The following is a 26130-nucleotide window of genomic DNA, read 5'->3' as shown; positions in this document are numbered from 1 at the left end:
ATGAAGCAGAATGAGAGGCAGAAGCAGTCGGCGGTGATGGGAGGAGGGAGGATTTGGAGCTGGTGTTTCTAACATTTTCTTCAGCAGTCAACCTGTTTGTTTTCTGAATGAATCGGTTACAGGGTTCACCTGTCTTTAACGGATTTTGGCAGCGTTTCGCCTCCTGCTCCTGCTGGCTCGTTCGAAATTTGATTTGATGGAGAAATGATAGCGAGGGCTACAGAAGTAGAAAGAGGGATGGAGGTGAATGCAGAGGGAGGCGTGTGTGATGGAGAACAGCATGAGTCTCATCTCTGAGTTGGATGATGTTGATTTCACACCTGGATGTTTGTGCTCATCTCTGACTGTCTGAGCATCACAGACCTCCTCCTCCTCCTGCTCCTCTTCGTACCTCCGGGCCTCCCTCTGGTCCTCGGCTGCGACCTTACGAATCCTCCCTGACCCTGAGTCGCCTGCGAGCAGCGGCTGCTTTAATAAATTCATCAGGGTGAAGCTGACTCACTGAATTAAATCAGACGGAGGGAGAGCTGTGGCGCTGCGGGGCTGCTCTCTAATTCAACTGTTTGAATTTGGGTTTTGCATTTGCTAAGTTTAGCCTCTCTTCAGCCTCATTCACATCTGCAGGGGGCAGTTTTTTTTCCGATGCCTCGTCAAACATCCGACCCTCCAGAGGTTCAACTGTCCAAATGTGTCAGGGCGGAGTAGAAGGGGCAGGAGCATGGCAGAGCTCTCTGCTGGCCTTTTAATTCGCCCTCGTCATTGTTTCAGTCTGTGGAGACTGTGCGGCTCACTTTCTGACCTTTCATTTGTGGAGAAGGTTTCCTTTAGCTCGGCCTGACTCTGCAGAGAAAACAACAGAAACAAGCAGACTGAAGAGCTGAGTGACGAGAAGTTATTTCAGGCAGCTGGATGAACTGGACAGTGGCAGTGGCATAAAGCTCCAGCTCCCCTCATGCAGCGAGGTGAAGTAAAAATGTGATAAATCTGAAGGATAAGCAACCCCTGCTGCACTATTCTAACATGCCTTCAGATTTCAGGAGCAGCTGAACAGAAACTAACAAGAGAATTATTGAAAATAAACCAATCAGCAATCATCAGGCAGAGAGAGTGAGGCTGCTTTAATTTTGAATAGCACAGCTATTCGTCTGTAGGCAGCAACTAGTCCACCAGATACCAAAAAGTAACCAAAAGGAACAGCAAATAAGCAATGATTCCAGTTTTTATTTTAACTGGTATGTCACATTTAGAGTTGTGGTCAGCATTTTGCGTCCACTCATCAACAGCATGAATATCGTTTTAATTTGGGCTTTTAGTGAGCTCTTGGAATGGCTCTTTTTCCAGGGTGGAAGGATTATACAGCAGCATGTTTAATGATTTGAGAAAATACAAAAGAAATTCGTTTTTTTTTTTAAGTCATTGATGATGAATGCTGTGCAATCACTCCACCCTGGAAAAAGAACCATTCAAACCTTGAAAACCCCAAATAATTTCCATGTTTCTCATGTGTTTAATGTGTTTACGGGGTCTCTGTGGTTCGTTCTAGCTTTGCGTTGACCCAAGTCATAAAGAATTCGGGGAAAGGAGGAGTTGCACTTTTTACTTAAGTTGCTTTCAAAAGTTTCATTTCGTAGTTGTGGAAATACTTCTTTGTTATGACCACTCCAACTTTAACACACAAAATACTACCTACAGCAATACACAACCCAACGCATCTCTCAAATAAATGAAGGAGTCTCTGTATGTCAGCCTGTTTTTTGCCTTTGTAAAGCACTTGGTGACTTGCATTTCTGAAGACCACTGGAAGAGTGTTCACATTCAGGTCATTTCAATTATATTTTGATTTCATTATGCAGCCCTTTAGTGCAAAATGCAAAATTGTAAAATATTGTCACAGGTGACAGTTTGGAAGGTTCCCACAGCTACCAAAAATTAGTCTGGAATATTCTTATAGATCAAGAAAATAGCCAAGACTGTTCTGATAGATTCAAGAAAGAGAGTAGGATGTTCTCATAGATCTAAAAAAAAGAGCCTAGAATGTTCTCAAAAAAGAACCTTGTAACATTCTCCTAGTAACAAAAAGAGCTAGAGTGTTCTATTTAAGAAAGAGCCTAGAATGTTTTCATAGATTCAAAATGTCTGTTACTTGAAACTAGACTTGTAGTCAAGACCGCCTAATCCGAGACCAAGACAAGACCAAGACCAGAGGGTATCGAGACCAAGACAAGACCAAGACCAGAGGGTATCGAGACCGAAGACCAAGACCAAGACCAGAGGTATCGAGACCAAGACAAGACCAAGACCAGAGGGTATCGAGACCAAGACAAGACCAAGACCAAGACCAAGTTGAGACGAGACCAAGACCGAGACCGAGTCGAGACGAGACCAAGACCAAGACCGAGACAAAAAAAGTCTTTAAACTGCAGCCAGATGCTATTCTATATACATATTCAGGACACCTTAAACTAGTTTTTTAATTAAGCAGCAAGGCAGAACAAAGTCGGGCCTGTATCAAGACACAGGGACTAAACCCCAATTCAACCAGACCCAAAACTGATCTGGAATTAAAACAGGACTACAACAGTAACCAAGACAGAACCAGAATCAGAACTAGATGATAGTAGCACTAAAAATCATCATAGACCTGCACTACACTTATTTTTTAATTCTACCAAAGTACAATATTTAGATTGAGAAAAGTTTATATAATTATTTAGCCTCGTTGTGCAAACAAGCCTGCATAACTTAATAAATATAGAATTTGAAAAGTAACAAATGGTATCTAAAAAGAAACACTAGGTACTAGATACATGTTCTGATGAGTTTTGGCAAACAACCATTTGACTAACATGTGTGTCTCACCTGCTCTTGTTCCATCTCTGTTCTGTCGTCATTCTCTCTCTCCCTCTCTGCTCCTCTCTCTCCCTCTTTGTGCTGACAATCAAGCCAAACACCAACATCATCAAATATACAGTTGAAACCAGATATTTATGTACTCTTCAGATAAAAACACAAACACTTTTTTAATTGTAACATCAAATCACATGGACTCTACTAACCTATCAGAAGCTTCTTTAGCTCAGAATGGAATCGTCTGGAGTTTTCTTATTAATTAACAATAAACTTAGTGTATATGTACTCCTAAATTTGATGAAAGTGATTAAAATAGACAGCTCCCTCTTTTTATTCTGACATTTAACTAATTCAAAAGATATTTCAACATTTATTTATCTAAAACAAAAGTTTACTCTAAATTGATGTTTAACAGTAAAAAAAAGTTTTTATGTTTTCTCCATAAAGTGTATGTAAATATCTGGTTTCAACTGTGAATATACTGCTGTGTATTGAAATTCCTCTTGTTTTGCATAGATATACTGAACAACATCCAAAGCATAATATATAAAATAACATCTACCTGAGTTTTTTCTTTGAAAGAAGCTCCTTATGTCCATTGTTGTGTTCATCAGTACACAACTGAAACCGATTTAGAGAGTTTGTTTAGCCGTGGAGGGTAACAACTGAAAATATGAAATGTAAGCTAAGACTAAAAAATCAGCATTGCTGTTCGGCTTTTTATTTATCCATTTGTTGATTCACTCGAAGAGCAAGTAACGCAACCAAGTGATCAGTTTGATATCAATCTTTTGTGATACACCGTCATATTTACATTATTAGTTCAGTACGAATGATTTGCTTTGGTACCTGGTCAAACTTAAGCTCTCCTCTGTCTGCAGCAAATTCGCAGGCAGCAGCTTCTCCCCCCTCGCTCACATGGGTGCTGCGCTCAGTCGCCTAGTGCCTGAGCTCGGATCATACCAAAATTAGGGGGAATTTACGACGGTGCGCTCTGTGCTTCGTGTGTTGTTTTTGGGCTTAAGCCCAGTAAGCCACCCCCCCCCCCACTCCGCTGATGGTTGACTCCAAATCTCCCGAACACTATGTCGATTTGAGAACGCAAGACCGAAACAGCGAGACCAAGACCGAGACCAAGACAAAAGTCCGTCGAGACCAAGACCGAGACCAAGACAAAAGTCCGTCGAGACCAAGACGAGACCAACGTAAAAGTGGTCTCGAGACCAAGACCGGTCTCGAGACATCCAACTCTACTTGAAACACTGTGAAATCTGTTTATTAGTAAACCAACTAACAGAACAAATTGAATTTGTTGGTATCAAGTGTTCCGGCATGAGTCCCCACACTATTAGCAAAATGAGTGAAAAACAAAACAGACCGAATAACTGGGAGGATCCGCTGAAATTCTTAAAAGAAATATGACAAATGACCTGTTTTAGCTGCCTCAGCTAAGGTAGATCATTATCTGCAATGGGAGTACTTTTACTTCTGTGTGTATTTCTTTCGTCTTGTTTTCATACTTTTTTAATTTGTAAAGGAATATTTTTAGTTTGTAGTTTTGATTCTCGTGCTAAAAATAAAGAATCTGAATACTTCCTCTGGGCATAGGAAAACAGAGCAGCAGTATGAAATATAAGTATGGCACTGATGAATGACAATAAAGGTCACTGCTCCATCTTGATGTGTCGCCGCTGTTGTGACTTCTCACTTCTGACTTTCTTGCTGCTGGATGACAGGAATCAGAGCTTTTATACTGTCCCAGAATCCCACCAGCAAACTGTTTCTGAATCACTGCATCTTTTCACTAACATGCTTTTTGAGTGCAGCTCTGTTGGGGAGCTCATTGCTTATCTAAATATCTGAGTGTAAGTCAAAGAGTTCGATGAACCAAAATGCATGAAGGGCTTGCACTGAGCTGTGCTTCTCTCTGTGCAGGTAAGATGTTTAAGTCTTTGGACCTGTCGCTCATCGTGGAGTTTATGCTGATGTTCTACAAAGACAAACCCATCGACTGGCTGCTGGACCACATCATGTGGGTCAAAGTGTGCAACCCTGAGAAGGATGCGGTGAGTGGATCCAACAGAAATCATCAAAAACAGAGGAGATCAATACTGAATGAAGGGTTTACCATGATATCTACCGTATATAACACAATATCAGCCAGAAAAACAAAAAAACTCGTACTTTTAACCATTCTGTCAGCTGCCAAACCTCTCACATGTGCATCAGTATGATAACAGCAACACTTTGAAGTCTTTTCATCGATGAAGGCTTCAGATTGTTATTGGCCCTGACAATTTTCCAACTTTCCGGAGCTTCATATGAGGCTGTTTTGTTTCTGAGTGGCACCTGTGTCACACTGTTAAGCACATCATGTGTTAGCGATCCGGTAGTGGGGCATATTGGTGGCGAACAAGTGACTGACGTGTTTTTGCTGCCTTTGTGTGATTTTCAGTCAGAATGTAAAATCAGCTTTGGCGTTACAAAGAGTGTGTGCAGTGTTTCAGCTCAGTCTCCTGGAAAAAAGTGAAAAAGTCACAGTTTGATTTGCTTCTGTCGATGGACACAAATTCCTGACTGAGAAACAGAACTTTGAACAAAGTGGCAACAGTTTATTTGAACTCAAAGCTGGTTTTCAAAACCGAAACCTTTCCAGTGGTAATTAATAACACAGTTAAAGTGTGAAATTCAAACTGTGCTCACATGAATTTTTGGAAATAAATGAATATATCCTGGTGAGGAGGAGGAGGGGTGTCAGTGGGATTAGTCAGAAGGCTTAGTTTTACTTTGTTTTCATTGGCTGATTACTTTTTACTAACAGGTTAAACATTATCTGGGTTAAAAAAAATACTCCTTCACAACAGTTAATGACGCTTTGTATTTTAGATTTCTCCTTTGTTTATGGTTTGTTTTGTTTTATTACAGTTTAGTTAACTTTTAGTTGTAATGTACTAAGGGCAAAGTTCAAACTAAAAGTGGTTAACGTCTCCTCAGTGAATACTGGAGCGTACCTGTTCCCTCGTTCCTTACTAACAGCAGGGTGAGTCGTGCTTCCAGCCTGAGAGTAAGCGGTTTAACGTGACAGCGTTCGTACTGCAGGGCTGCTGCACGGATGCTTTGTAGTTGAAGATTTGGGAGGATTGTGTGTTTGTAAATATCCCTGTTTGCATCTCCCCCCTCTCTGTCTTTCAGAAACACTGTGACAGGCAGAAAGCCAACCTGAGGATTCGCTTTAAGCCGTCGCTCTTCCAGCATGTCGGCACCCACTCGTCCCTGGCTGGAAAGATTCAGAAACTCAAGGTAATGACTGAGCATCTCTCTGAGCGCAGCTGTATTTATATCACGGCGGGAAATGTGCCGCTCTGTGAGCCTCGTGTTCCCGAAGACGACCACAAACACCTATTAGCAGCAGACACACGGAAACATCCATGAATATAAAAACTTATCAGGAACGTTTTTCCAGCTTGTCTTCCTGTTCCTCCCGACTTATAAGGCCGCCTCTCTTCTGTGTTCCTGTTTCTCTTGGTGTGACCCTGGATAGTTGCCAGACACGACATACTGTGTAGCTCAACACAATCCACACGCTATGTACAGTTTGATCCTGACACCTGGACGCCCACGAGCCACTTGTGTGTAGATGCTCGCTGTCCTGGCTGGTGGCGCTGCTTCACCTCGTCAGCTCTCATTAACGCTGCAGTCAGAAACCACTTTGTTCATCTCGCCTAATAGGAGGCAAACTTTCTGCAAACAGTTGCAGTCTGGCTTGGACCGGCTGCAGATCGCATCAGTCTGAATGAGTTTTTGTCAGTGAGGGGACTCGAGCCTTCTGGTTTCCAGCTGGTTGTATTCTGGTTATACTACCGGGAAGGTTTCTGAGCTCAAATGTAACAGTTAAATGTGAATGTCTGTCTATATACACAGCAGGCATGTGACTTTCACCTATTTATGGCAGCTAGTTGCTGTATTATTAGAAACAGATGACATGTAATTGCCAACTGGACTCCATATTACAGGTTTTAGTGACAATTTAGGCATTTTGCAGCAAAAAATAAGTGAAGTGAAATAATTTTATCTTATTGGATTAAACGGACAGTTTAACATTGAGGACATAATTTACACTTTAAAAAGGTGATAATTTACAATATATGTCACTACAGTAATCAGAAGAACTGTTAGGAAATTGTAATAACTTCCTGTTGTCAGTGAAGTACTGTGATAATATTTGGTGTTGTGTCTGATGATTCCCACCTTTAATAAACTGACAAATGTCGCAAAACTGCTGTTATCTGCATAAACACAAATCCATATTAACTGCTTACCTTCAAAATAAAACCAGAACCTCACAAATGTGAAGCATAAATTCAGAAATTCCTCCATGAATCGTGACGTAGTTACTGCAGTCGTTCAGCAGCCTCACTTTAATACAGGAACATAACCAGAAAACAACCAGCTGGCAACCAGTCGAGCGTCCCAATGATTTCTTTTTGTCCTTTTTGCAGCATGGTTAACATCCTGATTTTGCTCTTATTCCCGAATCAACTCATAACTTTACTGGAATTGAGCTACAACCTAATTTCCAGCCCCATCCAAATTTCTTAAAATATTTATTTTTGAATAAAGGATTCGTCTCAAAAAGGACAGAAATAAGTCAATAAATCAAAACAAAACAATCGAATCCCGTTGTGCCTGCAGTCTGCTGCAGTCTGCTGCAGTGCACCGGCTGACCCTTTAAGAAGAGTTTGGCACAAACGTCCTGTGAATGTTGATCTTTGATTTGTTGTCACGTCTGTTTTGGGGAATCTCAGGTAGACTCACAGCCACGCTGTGGAGCTGGTGGACAAATGGTGCTTATTTCATCTGTTTCCAAGGGGCAGGCGACATCTTTCAGTCGTGTTTTAGTTAAAGATTCTTTATAATTTAAGCTATAATGAGGCAGCGTGGCCACCCGTGGTGTCATTTCAGATTATTTTAGAGATTATTCTTCTGTTCTAAAGCTCAGCTCTGACCCGGACGGCCTCAGTGTGAGTTTCCTGAGCTTGAAGCGGGGTGAGGTTCAGTCCAAGTTCAGTCCAGCGTCTCTGGAGAGATGAAGATTGAAAGCCTCTGCAGTCGTTCGCAGCTTCGCTTCCTGCCAGCAGCTCGGCCCGAGCGCCTCCGTTTAATGCCTCTGATTACTGTGTTAAGCGCGGTGGATATTAGCCCGCTGACTGGTGCTGCAATCTGCTCTAATCAATTGGATATTGATCCGGCCGCCCCGTCCCAGAGCCTCCTCGCTGTGGGGATTGAAGCGCAGAGGCCGGCTGCATGGGGCCGTGTAACTATGGAGGCTAACTCCGCTATTACCCTCCAGCCTGAACTGTTCACCACTTCAGAGAGAAAATCAACCCAGAGTTTTAAAATTAAAGTCATAATGGGAGGAATTGAAGTGGACGTCGGATTTATTCGACTGTAGAGTCGTGTAATTAAGAGGGAAAATTAAGTCTGGAGACTTGTTCATGGACGGAGTGAAAATAACAAAACTGAGTCAGAGTTTTATTTCTCCAAAGTCATTAAATGTCTTGAGTTAACCCCTGACCTCTGCTTGCAGAGACTTTAACACTCAGCTGTAACGGTGTTTGAGTTTGCTGGTTTGCTGTGTAAGGACTCATCACTGAACAAATATCTGTTCACTGACTGTCAGCGAGAACGACTGAATTATTTCTAAGGCCAAACCGTTCCTTTAACCGGAGTTTAAACTCATAATCATCCTCTTTTCATCCCCTCAGTTTTATCTTCAGACACTTCTTTTAGTCTGGAGCTCCACCCGAGCAGCTTTGCATGATTCACAGTTCAGAATCATCCTTCTGTATCTCACACCAGACTTGCTGCAGCTCCTCACTGTCTGAAACAAACTGGTTTAGCTCCACCCCTTTAAGAAGATCTTCGTCTGATTGGTTACCCTCACACACAGCCAGAAAAAAATTGCTGAAGCTGAGCATTTAAAGCACAGTAAAGCCTGACCTCTGACCTCATTATTATAAACTTTGTCCGTGTTTAATGTGAACATCTTCTGCTAGAACAGCAGATCTATGACAGGAAGTACTGAGAAGCAGAGCGGGTCCACTTTAAGATCTGAAAATAGGAGCTTCTTATAAGAGAGTCTCAGACATCACCAATCACTTGCTCTTTTAAAACCTGATATGATGCTGAGCTGCAAAAGTTTATAAAAGGGAAAAGCTTCAGATTTGAGTTTCTCTTTTATTATTTGTTCACAAACAACAGAAACGTTATAAAATCCTCCTGACAGAAATGTGACAGGTAGGGTCAGAAAGGCAGAGCTCAGACAGAAAACCTCATATCAAGCAGAATAAACGATAAAAATATTCTGACAGAACATTCAGCGGATGAACAAAGCCAAAACATTTCGCACATCACAAACAGCAAACTGTGAATGGGATGTGTTTTAACATCTGTACTCTACAATGTCTGAGAGAAACAAGTTTCATAAACAGGACCACAACAAGACAAAGTCACACAACTGTTACACAAATGCATCAGCCTCTGGAGGTGAAACCAGTGATGAAGCACCAAAAGCTGCAGTTCCTCTAACGTCCAACAGAGATTCCAGCAGCGAGTCAGTCCCCATAGACTCCCAAGTTAAAACTTTACAGCAGAATTAAACGTGTTAACACCCTAAAACACAAACTAAGTTGGGGTCTGTGATAATTTAACTCTTCCACACACCACAGGTGTGAGTTTAATTATAACTCACCACTTTAAATTGTATTAAGCCTTATTTTGTTAGGGGCGTGGCCTGTGTTGGCGGCTGTAGCTGCTAGCTGTCTGCTAGCTTACACCTCAGCTAATCGTAGCCCCTGAACTTGGCGTCTGTTTGTGCTGTTGGAGCCTTTTAAAAAAACATTATCTGACCAATAATATGGCTGCTGTGAGGTTATTGTAGTAACAGACTGTCCGAGAAGTCTACGCTCCAGTTTTAGGATTTTATTTGGATGCTACTGACTGCTAATTAGCTAATTAGAAATCTGTGACTGTGGATGTGGAGAGCTTCCTAACCAGGTTAGCTGGATTAGCTGATATCTTAGCACCACTTCTGGTTCTACAAACTCAACATGGTGGTGGTAAAAACGGTGACATTGAGGTATGATCGACAAAGTACTGAGTGACATTACAGTTGTTACTGTGGCAGCTAAGGATGAAGGACCTGGACCACGCCAATGCTCCCCTGCAGGTAACATTAAAAAAGCAGATCACACCTGTTCCAGCTTTGTGAAGGTGACCAGCAGGATTTACAAAGTTGTGCAAACCTGAGGAGCAGTTGCTCTGCCTGCCTGTTCCTCATTACTGATCCCGACAGGCAGTAGCGGTTTTTGATACGGGCGAAACGGGCGGCAATCGCCCGGGGCAGCATCACGGGCATCGGCAAAAAAAACACGCTCATACTCATGCGGCCCCACGTCATGCCAGCGCATAGTGGGAATGGCATAAGCACCGATCGGTTTTCTATCGCCCATTTGCTGGGAGTAAGGGCGCCGGCTGCTTGCGCAGTGTTGGGGAGTAACGGAACACACGTACCGCCGTTACAAAATGCAAAATATGAGTAACTGTATTCCATTACAGTTACTTTGTTGAAATAAATGGATTACACAGCGGTATTTTCCTGTTTCGTATTGTCAGGGGTCAGGACTGTGGGTTTTGCTTGTGCTGTTGTTTTGTTGTTCCAGGCAGCAGCGTTACGGTTGCCATGGTTACAGGGTGACGCTCTCTCTCTGTGTTTCCTGGGTGAGAGAGCGCCTTTTTATTGTTGTTGTTGTTGTGCTAAGCTAATAGGCAGAATGCTACAGGCATAGCCCTAAAGAACGTAGCCTCATGGGCAGTGTAGCCCGTGCTGCAGGGAGAATGGACCGCCATACCCGTTATGTGTCTGTGAGCGTGAGGAGGGAGAAAAGTGGAAAAGTACAAGTTGTCATCGAGCAGAAACGGGAGCTGGAAGCATGTAAATATAATAATAACCACTGCATCCAAGAAGAGTGCCTGACGAGCCCAGTTGTAAGTAAGCTATTAAGACTCGACTGTACACAGTGTTTGTGTTTTTCTCCGAAATAATAAGCTCCGTTGGAGCAGCCTTTCAACGCCTCTCTCTGTCTCTCACTAGCAAACTTGACCCAGACAACAAAGTAAAGCTAGTTTTCGGCTACAAGCCGACACGGGACCGACTATTAGCCAGAGGTCCCTTTACCACAGCTGGGAGCCGCGGACCTTCAGTAATCGTAATAAATCACACAGCAATAGTACATTCATGTAGTTGTAAACAGCATGATAATATATTAAATAATCCAAAGTATTCAGAATGCGTTACTCTCATTGAGTAACGTAACGGAATACCTTACAAAATACATTTTGGGGCATGTATTCTGTATTCTGTAGTGGAATACATTTTAAAAGTAACCTTCCCAACACTGTGCTTGTGGCACAGGGAGGAGAGGGCGGGGCAGCGGGGGTTCTCTGGCTGGCTGGAGCAGCATCTAATAACCAACTGGCAAAATAAAACAAAATAAAAACAAACCAACAAATACGAAAACGCCAGACATTATGATACAGACTTATAATTTGCACCAATGTTTTTTCGAAATTCTATACATGAAAAGTGAGCGTGAGAGCCCTCTGTGCTCGCTGCTGAAGTCAAAATAAACTTTGTCATCTCCGCTATATAGGTCCAGTATATAGAGAGACGAGAGGACGAGGCTCCAGTTACTGCAGTGCAAGTAAACAAACAATAAGTATAAGAAAGGTAAGAAAATAAATAAATATACTCTTTAGGACCAGGGGTAAAGGGATCAATAACAATTAGAGGGAGTGTTCGCCCAGGGCGCCAAACAGGCTAGGACCGCCACTGCTGACAGGAGTCAGAACTGCAGCTGCTGCTGTCATTTCACCTGTAACACAAATATTTGGTAATGAAATGTTGACCACAAAGGGCGCTGTGCCTCCCAGTGCATGTTTATCACAGAGAGTAACGTTATTGGAGTGTAGAAGCATAACAGACACGGTGCCTGCTCACACTGAACTTATTCTGTTAACAAACTGCATCAACAACATAGACGCTGTATCCACGCTGACGTGATGCCTTTGTAAAACTATGAGGAAGAATATCATATCTGTACTGATATGGGCTCGGTAAGGTGTTAGTGAAAGGATGCCACATCATTTGATGAGAATGCAGGTTTAACTGCTTTGTCGCCTTTGTTCTTTAAACTCCAAAACTAACAGAGGTGTTTATTCTTCTTCATTAGATGAATCTTATTATTTCTACTAGGGAAACACTCTCATTAATAATCTAAAGGTGGAAAAGGTTTTGTGAATATTTCATGTTTCATCCACAACGAGGTGGTATGGTAGCAGAGTGGCATGGCTGGATTTTACAGCATATTGTGATCTAATAAAGGCTTCGGATTGAATTAGATCCTGATGGACTGAGTCTGTTTTCTTGCTGTTTGTGTCTGTGCAGTTAAAATCCTATCACATTCTCGTTTTGTTGGCGGCAGTCTTGCGTTATGAGTTTAGGTTCAGAGGTCGGTGCGTGGTCACTCAGTGCTGCTGTTGAATGATATCCAGAATACAAAAAGTCTCTGTAAGTGCACCAGAATAGCGTGACATCATGCTTCTGTTGCTCTTCGGAAGGGTTTCTGCACTGAAGCGAAAATGGATTAGTCATCAAGGACAGCGAGCGCGTCTGGCGATGATACCAGCGGTTCGAATTATCTTCTGGTCACTGCACAGTGGCGTCAGCTGTGCAGTGATTCAGACGTGCAGCTGCAGAAGCATCCAGCAAGGCGTGACTTCAGACTGAAGAAATGATTTAGTCATGTGATGTCTGTTTGTTTGGGGGATTTTTTAGGATAAGGACTTTGGGAAACAGACTCTCCATAAGGGTCACGCCAACCCGCTGGCGGAGGTGACGACCAGTCTGAAGACCTACCAGCACTTCACCCTGGAGAAGGCCTACTTGGGTGAGGACTTCTTCTGGGCCTTCACCCCGGTGGCGGGGGATTTCATACGGATACGATTCTTCACACCTGTTCGCATCGAAAGGTCAGTAACGAAGGACGGGATAGGGGGAGTACCACAGGTTAGAGTCTTCCCTCCGTCCCTGCTGCTCTTACTGAAATATCACCTCTCTCTCTTTCTCTCAGGTTTTTCTTCCGGAGCGGAAACATCGAACATCCAGGAGACAAACTTTTCAACACGTCGGTGGAGGTTCTGCCTTTCGATGTGAGTGTTCAGATACAGTTTTAATGGGTGGGGCATCCTGGGAAGCCTTAAAGTGTCCACATGCTTCTTTGCTAGCTGTTTTGGGTAAAAGTATAGAAGTTTAAAATCTTTTAGATGTGCTTACTTTCTTAAAAGATCATTTCGGTGCGGTCCAGCAGAGGGTCAACTGAGAACAATCTTCGCCCACTCGTGTGGTGGCTAGCAGCATCACCTCTCCTCGAGAATGTCCAGGGTTTGAATCCAGGCTAAGGCCTTTCTGTGAGGAGGTTGTTCTCCATGTGCTTCCTCCAGCACAGTTCAAAGACATGTGTGAGGTTCAGTTTAATTTGGTGTTTGTCTCTGTTAGCCTGTGACGGCCGGGATAGGCTCCTGCACTGAATTGGTTGAGGTTTTCATTTAATGGATAGATGGGTGAAATTTCTGCTTTTTGACCCAGTATCCATCACAATGACAGCAAAGGATGAGAGTGCAAAGTTAACATAGTCTTTAGAAACATCAAGGACGAGGCAGGCAGGCTGAAACAAACCGGAGTAATCCAGGAAGCCCCTAACCGAGAGATTAATTTCCATCTATAGCAGGAGACCATATCTGACTCTGCCATGAGTGCCTGCTATAAGTGAGAACAGATTCAGTTTGTGGTGTGTGGAAAAGGAGGCAGAGTGATGGATCACTGCCACTTTCTGTTTGTGGTCGACTGTAAAACAAAGGCTGAATGAAGCCGAGAGCCTCAGCGGGGCAGAGAGGGGTGCGCTGAGAGGAAGAGGAGCTCCTACCGAGATCAACAGGAGAGATAAAACGAGGAGAAGAATCGGTACGCGCTTACAGGAAGCTGAGCACACAGACACGTGCAGACCAGAGCTGGAGGAGGGAGGCAGTTGCTGCAGTAATGCTGACCAAGAGCAGGAAGGGAGGAGGAGAAGGAGGGGGTGGGACTGGATGATGGCCCTAAAAACTGCAGGTACACGCCAGAAAACGTGGCTGCACAAAACACGATTAATGCTAAATTTGTTAGAAATTTCATCGTCCATGCTGCGGCTGCTCCCGGGGCCGAAACGTGTCAAAGTGTGGTTTGTGGAGCTGAATCGGTTTAGTTCATATGAAGCTCATCTGTCTGTTGTTGTAAAGGCATCAAAGGGCTTCGGCTTTTCTGTGTATCGAGTTAGTAACGCACAGAAAACCTGCAGTCGAGTTTTATCATCAGATCATCGCCTGAGAAGAGTCCAAAAATGATCAGTATTCTTCTGCCTCCATCTCCTCTTATCCCAGCATCCCCCTCTGTCACACCAACCCTCTGCATGACCTCCTTCACAGCATCCTTTCTGAGGTCCTCCTCTTGTCCCCCTACCTGGCAGCTCCATCAGTATATCCGTATATGCTCATCTCCACCCGTTCCACCCCCTTCTTTTCTTCACCTCTCATGGTTTGGATGGTTGACCCCACATATTTACACTCACCTGCCTCCCTCTCATTCACACTTATCTCTTTTTTTCATTTGTGATTCAAACATGATGTGAATGTGTCAGTGGAGCCGTCAGTAATTGAGCTGTTCTGATAAGAGGATGATGGAGGTGAGCTGAAAAGAATTAATTTTAGGTGAAAAGGTCATTGAATTATCATATTAATATGTATGTAATGTGATCATTTAAACTGTTATGTCGAACCGGCGGTATTGTTTGGATTTTTGAGGCTGTAGGTGTGAATAATCACTGTGACAGCTGAGAGCAGGTAAAATGATGTTGGTTTAAATGTCAGAGTGCGTCTTGAGGCAGCGTCTCCATTCAGAAGTTGATCAGCAGCCGGGACAGCGTCTCAGTCTGTGCGAGGACAGGAAACAGTGCAGGTGTGTGCGCACATGGGAAAGCTCCAGAGCCTTTATGAGTACTGTTACTCCGGCACAGGAAGCACGAGAAACAGCAGCAATGTTAATGAGTGAGCAGCTTAAAGTCAGAGTTTTCACTGGTGGATTCTCCCTTTAGCTTCTTTTACCTGGCTAGATCACCATGGCAACAGGTGTGAAACACATGTATAAAGTGCAGAGGGGTGATGCGTTCGGGCTTTCGGTGGCAGTGCTGATCAGATACACAGTCGTATTTCACTAACAGCGACACAAACGGCACTGCAGTCTCAGTTTAGCTGTGCAGTTTTTAAAAAAATATCCTCTTTAATTCCTAATGTTGCTCTTTCTTGTGTCGCCTATACATTAATTTTGTATAAGCCGTGAGACCAGTTTTCCCGTGCTTCACTCGCGTACGTCAGTTTGAAGAGGAAAAAGAACTCCACGGGACTCCGATGTGAAAAGATGTAACAAAAAATTTATTTCACAGTTTGCATCTTACAGGAGTGGTCAGGTTTAACTTATCCTCAACAAAATAACCTACTACGGTAGGAAAACCGTGTGGCTCTGTTCTACCCTGCTGCCGCGTATAGCTTATGCCGTATTAACTCTTTTTCTCTCTCCCCCCTCCCGCACCGCATGCGCTAATTTGCATACATCCGTGATGCCCGGATTTTACTATAAACACGAGTCTTTAAGGCACATGTATTCATGGTACTACGTAACCAAACCAACACAGCAATAAAATAATTTTAGTTCCACCATAAACATGCATTTACTTCCTAAATTATTAATTACACAAACAAGCTTAACAACAGCGAAATATAAATACTAAAACATATGAACTATCTTAACTTGGCTCCCACAAATTTCCTGTCTGTCTTCTCTGAGTGTTTCCGCCTGTGTCTCGTCAACGACTCGCGTTTGTGTTTCCGTTCTTGTTGCTTCTTCAGACAGATCCTGTGATTCAGCCGAACGTCCTTCCAGTGACCTGAAACAATCATTCTCTGTGTGACTCTATAAGTTTCTCACTATACTGCGTTACTTCAGTTCATTGAGGTTTGCGGTATTCATTCATGCACAGGTCTCTGAAGGTCCCATCACAACATCTCAGTCGGTTGAGGTCTGGACTCTGAGTGGACCGTTGCAGATTTGCTGCGCTGCTCTGGATCATTGTCCTGTTAATGACCCAGTTTGGTCTGAGCTTTAGCTGTGGGACAGATTTCCAGAAGTCTTGTTGTTTATTCAGAAGCAGCTTTGCAAATCTAAACCGTGCTGCAATTTCTTTTTACAGAGAAAAGACTTTCTCCTGGAAACCCTTCCGCATAATACCTTAGAATTTAACTGTGCTTTTTACCAGGAACGAGGAAACGAGCTATCCTCAGGGATGTGTGACACCCTTACTTTGTTATTCCTGTCAGAATGGAGAGTTTTGGTAGTTTTTTTAAAGTTAAACAAATCCAGTTGACCTGAGGTGTGTCACATGCACCCCACAGTGCTTTGATTGTTTAAGGAGGTAAATGAGGTTCTGAAAAAAGTATACTCTATTGATCCCTGTGGGGAAATTCCTCTCTGCATTTAACCCATTCACTCAGTGAAGCAGTGGGCAGCCATTGGGCGCCTGGGGAGCAGTTTGTAGGGATGGTCCCTTGTTCAGGGGTACCTCAGGGTAGCCGTTCAGTGGATTCAACCCCCGACCTTCCGGTCACGGGGCCACCACTCTACCTACTGAGCTATCCCTTCCCCATTATATGAGAAGTTATTAAACTTTTAGTGTGTAAAATGAGCCCAAAGCTGCAGAAAACATAAGTTCTGAATCTAAATAGAAAAGTTAAACATAGCTGGAGGAGAGGAGCTGGGGGTTTTTTTTTTATTGCTTTTATTGCACATGTAACTGATCCATGATAAAAATGAGTTTTCTCCTTATTATAACTATAATTGAGACTCTCCAGCTTTCAATGAATGGCCTTAGATTAGATTTATAATTGAATGATGAGGCGTTTTCTTTCTGACACACTAACGATACAAACACAGAGTCAAATAATCTAATTGATTAACTGATCGGCTGGTGTTTCGTTTGCTTCCAGAATATCCAGGCAGAGAAAGAGGCCTTGATAGAAGGGAAGGAGAAAACGCCAAAGTACCACCGGACCGAGGATGGCTTCATCAGAATCGGTGAGTGATGGCACACAGACAGCAGACGGCTGTGTGCAGCTTCACCGAGTTTCCTCGATCATCATCAAGTGATGGGTGTAGCAGCAGCTGAGGACGTGCGACTGACTGCTGCATTTGAGGAGCTGTAATGAGCTCTTTCCCTGCACATGAGCTGTCACAGTTTACATCTGCAGGGAGGGAAAACGCTCCTTTTACTCTTTTATCTTCCTGAACTGTGGAGTGAACTTCGACACGCAGTCTTTACAGCTGATCGAGTTCGGCTGTTCTCCATTTTAAGAACCTGTACTTGTAAGCAGCTCCACAAAACTGCCAATCAGCAGAGCTCAATGCTGAATATTTCACCTCCCAGCAAGGATTATTGTAAAGAAAGCACCTTGGAACAGCTGATCTTTCAAATATCTGAGCCCTGTGCGCTAAAAAGTCACATTAATTTGATTTTTGATTATATTTTGAGTTGTTTTCTCAGGAATGATCTGTGTTTGTGACCATAGACTGTTCACTCGCTGCTTTGTAGTCTTTCCATTTTAAATCCTGTGGGCATATCACACACACGGACACATCTGATAATTAGCGCTCAGTCACATCCAAATAAAATAAATTTTAAAAAAAAACTGGAATCTCAGACAGTCAGTTAGTACAGTAATCTCACAGCAGCCATATTATTGGTCAGATGATGTTATTAAAGATGCTCCAACAGCACAAAGCGGTCCACTTCAGGGACTCCAGTGATCTGAGGTGACAGCTAGCAGCTACAGTCACCTGTGTCTCCATCCACCTTTCAGTCAAAGAAGCCACACCCCTAACAAAGCATAATAATTTAAGCCTATATAATATTTTAACAGGTGACTTATAACTGTACCGTTGCTTTGAAGGATTAAATTATCTACAGAGACCAAAACCATTTTTGTATGAGGCTCTAAACATGTTTATTTCTGCTGTAAAGTTTTAACATGGTGGTCTATGGGGTCTGGCTGACTGCTGGAGCCTCTGGTGGACAGTAGAGGAACTTTAGGCTTTGGCGCTGCGCTTTTATTTGGTGTATTTTTTCAGCTCGTGGAGGTTTCGTGATTCACAAGGCGAAAACCCTCCTTTATTTTTATATATTGAATAATTTAACAGTGATGTTCTGCACATCTTTAACCAGCACGCAGCCTGACAGGTTTGGTGTTTTCCAAACTTTAAGAGCTGAACAACAACTTTTGTTATGAAAACTTTGCATTAGATTGTAAAAACTGACAGGCTGAAGGCCAAAACTTGGTTCCGCTGTGGATGTGAGAAGGTAAAGAGGCAGGTATCGTGCTGAGATCTTACATCAGTCCGCTTTCCATCTGGTAGAAATCCGGCCTTGCAGGATGGTGCTCGTAAAAATGTAAACTTTATTTATAAGTAAAAATGAGCAGATGAAAGAATAAGCAGAAAAAGTTAGAGACTGTGCGTAGGTGCGTTCAGTCAATCGATCAATAAACTCGCCGGGAATAGATTTCATGTCACAGGTTGGATTTTCAGTGTAGCCTCGGGGTTTCACACATATTGGCAGACTGTCAGATTTATCTTTTCATTACTGGAATTTGTTTTTTCTCCAGCTGGGCTGATTTCAGCAGGATTAACTGGAACCTTCAGTAAATAAATTAAGGTGCCCTGACATGCTGTGTGAAGTTATTTGACTTAAAATAAATAAAAACTGAAATAAAACCAACAGAACAAAATTAATCTGCTCATTTGTTCTTTGCATCGGGAGCACCGAGCATCCTTGGTCAGATTCTATTATATGAATGCAAACATTGAAGCTTCTGGCCTATTTAGCTCATCTACTCTTTTAGATTATTCTGGACCACAGTCGTCTTTTTGTCTTTCTCATTATTTGCATGAAAGATGTTGTTTTGTGCATGTTTGAATCCACCTGAAGGAATCAGGACTTCAGAGGGAAAGAAGATACTGGCCTACAGCAGGTGGAAGGAGCGCCAGTGTGGGCTGACATCATAAATTACCAGCAGCTCTTTATCCCCTTCATCAATTTTTCAGATGAGTCGGCGGATCGATCCAGCCGCGCTCCTTCACTCTATTCATTTCATCGTGCTGCCTTCAGGAGACCTGCATCCAATTTCAGTGTGTGAGATCTTCTGTGTGAGAATTAACCGTCTGAGAGAGTCAGGACTAAACGGCATGTTTGAAGGAGGGTGGGCTACAGAAAGGAGGGAACTTCATTTCAGTGAAGTTCAGGTTCCTCCTCCAGTCTGTCATGTCCCAGCATCGAGCCTGAAAGAGCCCAAACACGTGGTTCTGTCCTGGAAAGGTCAATGTTCCCGTCACTTCCACAGAAATCAAAAGTTTACAGAAACTTTTAGGCGCTTCAAACTTTATTTTGTATAAATTTATTTTTGAGAAGCTCGGCATCTTAAACACGCTTTGAATTTTTGTGGGAAATTCCTTCACAAAGAGATCAGTCCTGAGGGGGAAGCATGGGAACTTTGATGTTTTCACTTTTCCTCTAGCACCACCACGAGGCTCGCATTGTTTCAGTTAAAAATGTAATCACCCATCAGATGATTGGGATGGACTTTGGTTCAGTTCATTTAATCAAGCTCAAGAATTCTGGAGAATTCATACCCGAGTATTTCTATTCGTCCTCCTTTCTGCTTCCTGTGCTTTAATCTAGACTTGAAGTGGACCTGAAGTCTGCTGTTTGTTGCCTGAAAGTGTAAAATGTCATCCTCTTAAAAGATTTGTTTCCCGCCTCTGTCGGCGTTTATTGTAGGAGAAACAAAAAGAAAGCTCCCATGTCAGCCCAAGAACTGCCGTCTGATTATTTTTTATTCTCTATGTTCTGAGCCTTTGTGTGATCTGTGTTTCTGGGGACAGCTCTCAGACAGCCGTATACACGAGTCTGGATACTGAGTGAAAACCATAATACCCACAATAATATCAGATAATTCCCTGTGATAAACAATAACACGCTCCCCAGATGCTGTTCTCTGTCAGGATTACAGTCGCTACCTGGAAGCATCACTGCCAGCATGATAATCCTAGTAAATAAATCCTCTGAGGGATTATTGCTCTGTTGAGGTTCAGTTGCCCTGAAACCAACCTCTGCTGGAAGACCCGATACCGGCAGGACGCCAGAGAGGGTCTGATGGAGACTGAGGCTTTTTTCCTGGTAGTCAGGCTCAGAGAAAGCTGGAACCACAGGGGTCAATAAATGGATGGTGGGAACATGTAATGGGTCTTAATAACCCTGTAAATCTGCACAGAAAGCATAACAATCCCTTAATTACTTCAAAATCCCTTTTAAAATGCTAAAAAAGCAGGTTAAAGATTCAAATAAACCTTCGTTAAAGATAAGATGTTTTATCTGAGCCAAAAGTAGGTATATCAAGAGGTCAGTTTTTACCCCTCAGTGTGAAAATCTTGGGGTATTGTCGTCCCACCAGGGCAGCTGGGCGGGGTGATGCAATTGTGTGAACAATTTGTGAACACAATAACTTCAGAGCGAGGCAATGTAGGATTTTCAAGTCTATACTATAGGTGCTTCTAGTAAAATCTCAGTGAAAAGCTTTCAGGCACAATATCTCAAAAAGGAGTTATACCACATTTATACCACAGGTGCATGTACTATGAGGCTGGAGGTGAGCACTGCCCACCGCCAGTATTTTTGTGAAGCATGTTCTTTGTCATGCAGGAGCCAAACACAGGCACAAAAATTAGTGACCAAAACAAAAAGTGAGTTTTATTCTATTCAAGGGTACAGAAAGACAAAACAGAATAAAGCACACCCAAATCAAGTGAAGAAGAAGCCTGACAAAGACTGAAAGTACATAATGAAGAACAGAAGTATGTGTTCCTCTGACCCGGGTAACTTTTGGGTTAGGTCTGGGTTTTAAGATCAAAGTGGGCTTTAAATGTAAAATGAGTACAGCTCTGTTGTATTTGCATTCCCCTGATGATCAGTAACTTTATTCCCTCCAAACAACTGTACAGTCATTTTATTGTTGTATAAGATTTAATGTCTCATCTTAAAACAGAGCAGCTATTTGAACTTATATAAAATTTACACATGGACTAAACCATTTATTATGTTTTTATCTGCTATTATTGTTATTGTTTGGAAATACTTAGTTGTCTGCTGTCAGTACATTTATCTATAACTATGAGTGAAACCGTGGGTTAACTTGCCATGTTCATGTGACCATTTATCCTGATTACTGATGTTAGAGTAAATGAATCCAGATAAAAGAAAAATACTGTGGATATGTGGATCTCATTTCATAGTGCAGGGTCCAGGATAATAAGGTGAAGCCAATGAGGGCAGAGCAGACAGTCATAACAGAGGGACAACACAGGAAGTAAAATCACCAAAGTGACATGTCCTAAATAACAGGAAACAGCAAAGAACAAGACTTTAGAAAACCTAGGCAGGGAGGTCACCGGGGAAAAATGTGTATCCCTTGAGCAGTTGGCATGTGGTTGCTGTATTTAAATGGATGAAATAGATCGCAAAGAGGATGCTGCACCATTAACTGCCTTGTGTTTACTTTGGTCGCTGGCAGATTAAATAAAATGACAGTAGAAATCTCTGTAAATTAAAAAGCTGTCACAGTGCACTTCTGTTTGAAACCATCCTCACTTCTCCTGTCAGGTTATTGAGCCTGTTGATCTTCATCTTTTCCAGGAACGTTCCATAATGGCATCGCAGAGGGGGAGGTGGACCCCAGCTTCGGGCCCCTGGAGGCCATGCGTCTCTCAGTGATCACGGACTCACCAGTCTGGGTGATCCTCAGCGAGGTGAGATCGCCTCAGAGTTAAATCAAACTAAAACTAACCAAAAGACAGTGTTGTATTGAGACATTTATCCACACTTACTGCTGAGTATTGACAGAAGAAGTCCTTGGAGAGGATTCTGAAGTCTCCGGGGTATTCTGTAATCCTTTCTTTACTCTGTCTGTACAAACTGGTCCAGTATATTAAGTCCTTTTCAGTGAATATGGTCCCAGTGCCCAATCTAAGAACTAATTTCAGGTATATTCACCAGAAAAAGACAGAAAGTTGGTACCACTGATGTCAGTGTCCAGCAGGTTTTCTGAAAGATTTCTTTTAAAAAAAAAAAAAAATTTATTGTATTTTATTTCATTGGACTGATAGTTCAGGAAGCAGAGCTGTGCCCCGAATCAGCTACAGTAGCTCCAGTTAGTGACAGACTGCAGTAAAGTTGACTATTAGGCCGACAGTTGTCATGTCTTATCAGAGCTTAGATAAGATCCACGCACAAACGATGACAGCACAGTGAATATTAACTGAAAGCTCTCCTGTAGTAATGCGGCCAACACACCGGGAAAGCAACCTGTGAGTCTCCAGATGGAACGATAATTAGAGCGTGGCTGAAAATAAAAACAGCTTGAATCCGTGCTGCAGCTCGCCCATCAGCTGTGAAGCAAAGCTGCAGACGCATCAGTCTCGATAATGATTGGATTTATAGATGCAGGGCCACACGTGAAACTGGGCACAGCTTGTGATGAATGCTCTCACTTTTTCTAGGCAGCCACCTGCTTTTTCAGAAACTGATCAAACATCCAGGTTACCGTGCTTGTTTCTGCTCCTCTCATTAAAGTTTATTCAAACTTTAATAGATCTATCATATCTTCTGAATATCCGCTGTATTTGGAGTTACGAGGGGTCAGATAGGCTATATAAGTGAAAAGCGGCAGGTTTGGACCCCCACCATACTTCCTGTGTGATCGTGCAAAGCAGCTGATGCTGAGCAGGTCAGGCGGGTTTGTCTCGTTATGATTTTAGTGATTCTCTGTGACTCACGCCTTGGCCGTCTCTCCTCTCTCAGATCTTCATAAAGAAAGCCGAGTAAAGCTCCGCCCCCTCGAAGTTACCTCAGCGGCGTTCAGACGAGCTGACCGGAAGCTCCTCTGCTCCCGTCCTGCCTCGTCCCGCTCACCAGATCCCCACCGCGGTGCCACAGCGCCGCCGCCTGGCAGGACCTCGGCGCTGCAGGACTGAACAGATCAGAGACTGAGACACAGCGACAGGTGGGCTCACCTGTCTCCACCCAGAGGAGTGATGTCATTACTCCTCATCCTGTATTTATGTGTACATACAGTAAGCTCAATGTTGAAACACTGGTAATCACGGAGGCTGTGGCAAGAGCGGCGAGCCACCTCTGATGATCGATCTGCTGCTTTGGGACTTCCTGTCTGCAGACGGGACCTTCCTGCCCCGCCCACAGTACCCGTGTATGTGCGTCCACTCGCTGCGTGTGGTGATGTGTGTGCTGCAGGCGTTTCCCCTCCTTCAATTTGCCTTAACGAAGAGCAGAGTCACTTCAAACAGGCCCCGCCTCCCAACATGTAGCGTCCACAAATACCCAGAATCCTCTGCTGCAGCCTCGGACCTTCTTCCCGTTATCGTGGTTTCAAACTACTGACGAAGACGCCGACGAGTTTCTGTTCATGACCACATCTTTAAGTTACCGAGGCCTTCACACTGACTGCTCTGTGTCCTGATTACTCTGATTACTCTGCAGTACACCACTGTACCCTGAGGCATTCCTCAGTACCATGTAGTACTCTGATTACTCTGCTGTACTCCACTGTGCTCTGAGGTATTCCTCAGTACCATGCAGTACTCTGATTACTGTGTAATACTCTGATTACTCTGACATACTCCAGTGTACTCTGAGGTATTCCTCTGTGTTTTGCAGTACTCTGATTACTCTGCAATACTCCATTGTATTCTGAGAGTCTTTGGTACTCTGTGGTTCCTCATTAGTACTCTGAAATACGCCACTGTATCCTGAGATATTCCACATCACTTTGACTGTTATTCAGTACTCTAATTACATTAAAATAGTCTAGAGTACTCAAAAATATTCCACAGTACTCTGAATTCCTCAGAAGACTGTAAAATGCTTTGAGGTATTCCACAGTCTCCTGAGGTACCATGGAGTACTTTGAGGGTTGTTTTTTTTTAATACTTTGAGGTACACTCCACAGTACTTTGAAGTATTCAACAGTCCCCTGATTACTCTGCATTGGTCTTACTCTGCAGTACTCTCAAATACTTCGCAGTACTGTGAGGTATTCCACAGTACTATGCAGTACTACTACAGTGTGCCTCAGAACACTGGGGTAATCAGGGTACTGCAGAGAGTATTGAAAAATAATCAGAGAACCGTCCCTCAGAGGGACTCTGAGATATTATGGACTAATCTGAGATACTTTGCTGATGTATTTTGTAGTACTCTGATGTACTCTGTTGTACCACTTGGGTACTTTTCCTTCTTGTGTCTTCTCCACAGGTCGATTTTTAGTTTTTCTGAGCAGACGCCGTCGTCCTTCGGCTCTTTGTCTCGCGCTGAGCGACGGTGTCAGTGTCGTCTTACAGGAGAGAAGTTTGTGATAAATTGTTCCCTCGTTTGCAGATTTTAATCTGTTCCCCGAACAGCTGCCTTAAAGTGACGTAATTCATGACATTATCATTGTTTCTTTTGTGCGTCTAACTTTGGACCGACTGAATTTAATTGACTTCATGTTGGATCGACTGATTTATGAGGACATTTGTCAGATTTAGGGGCCACATTACCTCTCTGAAAGACCGAGAGCGAAATGAACATCCTGTCAAAGTTTATTAAAACTCCAGAATCACTTTTAAGGACTTACGTTCTTGGGTTTTCGAGGTGGATAATGGCCAGGGCTCTGATTAATCTCCTGAGTTCTGGACATTTTGAGGTCTTGAACTGGACTAAAGTGAAGAGCGAGGGGCCATCCGGAGGCTCTCTCCTTCTCTAGTGGTTCTGTGGTTTAACAATGAGTAAATATGTGGTGTTCTAAGTGCTGTCATCTGCCTTTAAAACACAAATGTAGGACAAAAGAGTGTTTTAGTGTGTTGTTCCTTCTGTAACATTTAATGCTGTTTTAACTTAATTTCACCCGTTATTTCTGCACTTCTGGAAGCTTTAAACCATGTTATGAAGTGCGAGTGTGGCTCGAAGGTTATTGCTTTGATCCCTGCGGTTATACTGGGCAGCTTCCAGTGGATGTGTTGAAGTGCACTGCCTTTGCACTCAGTGCAGTCGCTCATAAGAAACAACAAAACATACCCAGTAATTCTAATTTGTTTCCATTATTATTGTACTAATTATATCTTCAAATACACACAACAACAGTGAAGTGAAGCTGAAACATGAAACCGTATTTTATTCACAGTAAAACACGGAAAACGCGGTAACACGTCTCTAAAAAGGGCCACATTTCCCTCTGTGCAGCATCTCCTCTTCTTTGAACAACAGTCTGTAAACATCTGGGCACTGAGGAGAGCGGCTGCTGGAATTTTTCAAGAGGAATAGCATCACATTCCTCTCTGATTCTAGCTGCTCACACAGTACAAATTGGCTTGCTAATATGCAGAAACACCACAGGATGTAGCTTTGACGTCTATAATCTGATCACAGAAATCCACAGGAACAGGCTAAGTGAAGTAAAGGAGGTAAATGAACCACGGGAACAGTTTATCGAGACTCTCCTGCATTAAGATGTGTCTCTCTTTCCTGTACAAACTGTCACTAGTTCAGATTTTCAGATGTGAAGTCAGCTGATCAGTGATATTAGGCTAAATTAACTCTAGCTTCAGGAAACATCCCAGGATTTTATTTTTTTTATTTTCTTTGAAAGATGCACTGGAATGCATTGCTATCATCTTGTATGTGTCTTTTGTATCCTTTAGATAAACTCTATTTAAATGAGCTTAAACTTCTATCCAATCTGTGAATTGTAATAAAGACAGAAATTTAAGTGGTTTCCTCGTGTCTTTTAATTTCAGCATCTCTTCTAATGCAGGAAAGTCTTTCTTTTTCCAGATTCCACCCCCCGTGAGGTTTGTTAAAACTGAGCAAAAAGCTTCCTAAATAATTAATGTTTGCTCGTTTTCGTCATTTTCTGATCAGATTAATGCATTCATACTGACGTTTCTGTAATGAGGTGAATTGACAGGCTTTATGAATG

At 42.9% G+C, this 26130-nt stretch overlaps 1 protein-coding gene across 2 annotated transcripts in view; it reads left to right on the top strand.

The window, feature by feature from the left end:
- Nucleotides 1-25920, top strand: part of mgat4b (alpha-1,3-mannosyl-glycoprotein 4-beta-N-acetylglucosaminyltransferase B) — a 113378-nt gene extending 87458 nt beyond the window's left edge. For both annotated transcript variants that reach the window (XM_042226540.1, XM_005937050.3), the window contains 7 exons: nt 4786-4916; nt 6043-6150; nt 12746-12939; nt 13041-13119; nt 17041-17128; nt 21795-21907; nt 22959-25920. In XM_042226540.1, coding sequence (XP_042082474.1) covers nt 4786-4916; nt 6043-6150; nt 12746-12939; nt 13041-13119; nt 17041-17128; nt 21795-21907; nt 22959-22982 — 737 coding nt within the window. In that variant the 3' untranslated portion in view covers nt 22983-25920. The remainder of the gene's footprint in view (nt 1-4785; nt 4917-6042; nt 6151-12745; nt 12940-13040; nt 13120-17040; nt 17129-21794; nt 21908-22958) is intronic.
- Nucleotides 25921-26130: the final 210 nt, after the last annotated feature.

The sequence above is a fragment of the Haplochromis burtoni genome, unplaced genomic scaffold, assembly GCF_018398535.1.
Source record: "Haplochromis burtoni strain Fernald_Lab_line unplaced genomic scaffold, NCSU_Asbu1 Contig_217, whole genome shotgun sequence".
Taxonomy (NCBI): Eukaryota; Metazoa; Chordata; class Actinopteri; order Cichliformes; family Cichlidae; genus Haplochromis; species Haplochromis burtoni.
The sequence above is the reverse complement of the archived record's forward strand: the minus strand, read 5'-3'. Positions and strand labels throughout refer to the sequence as shown.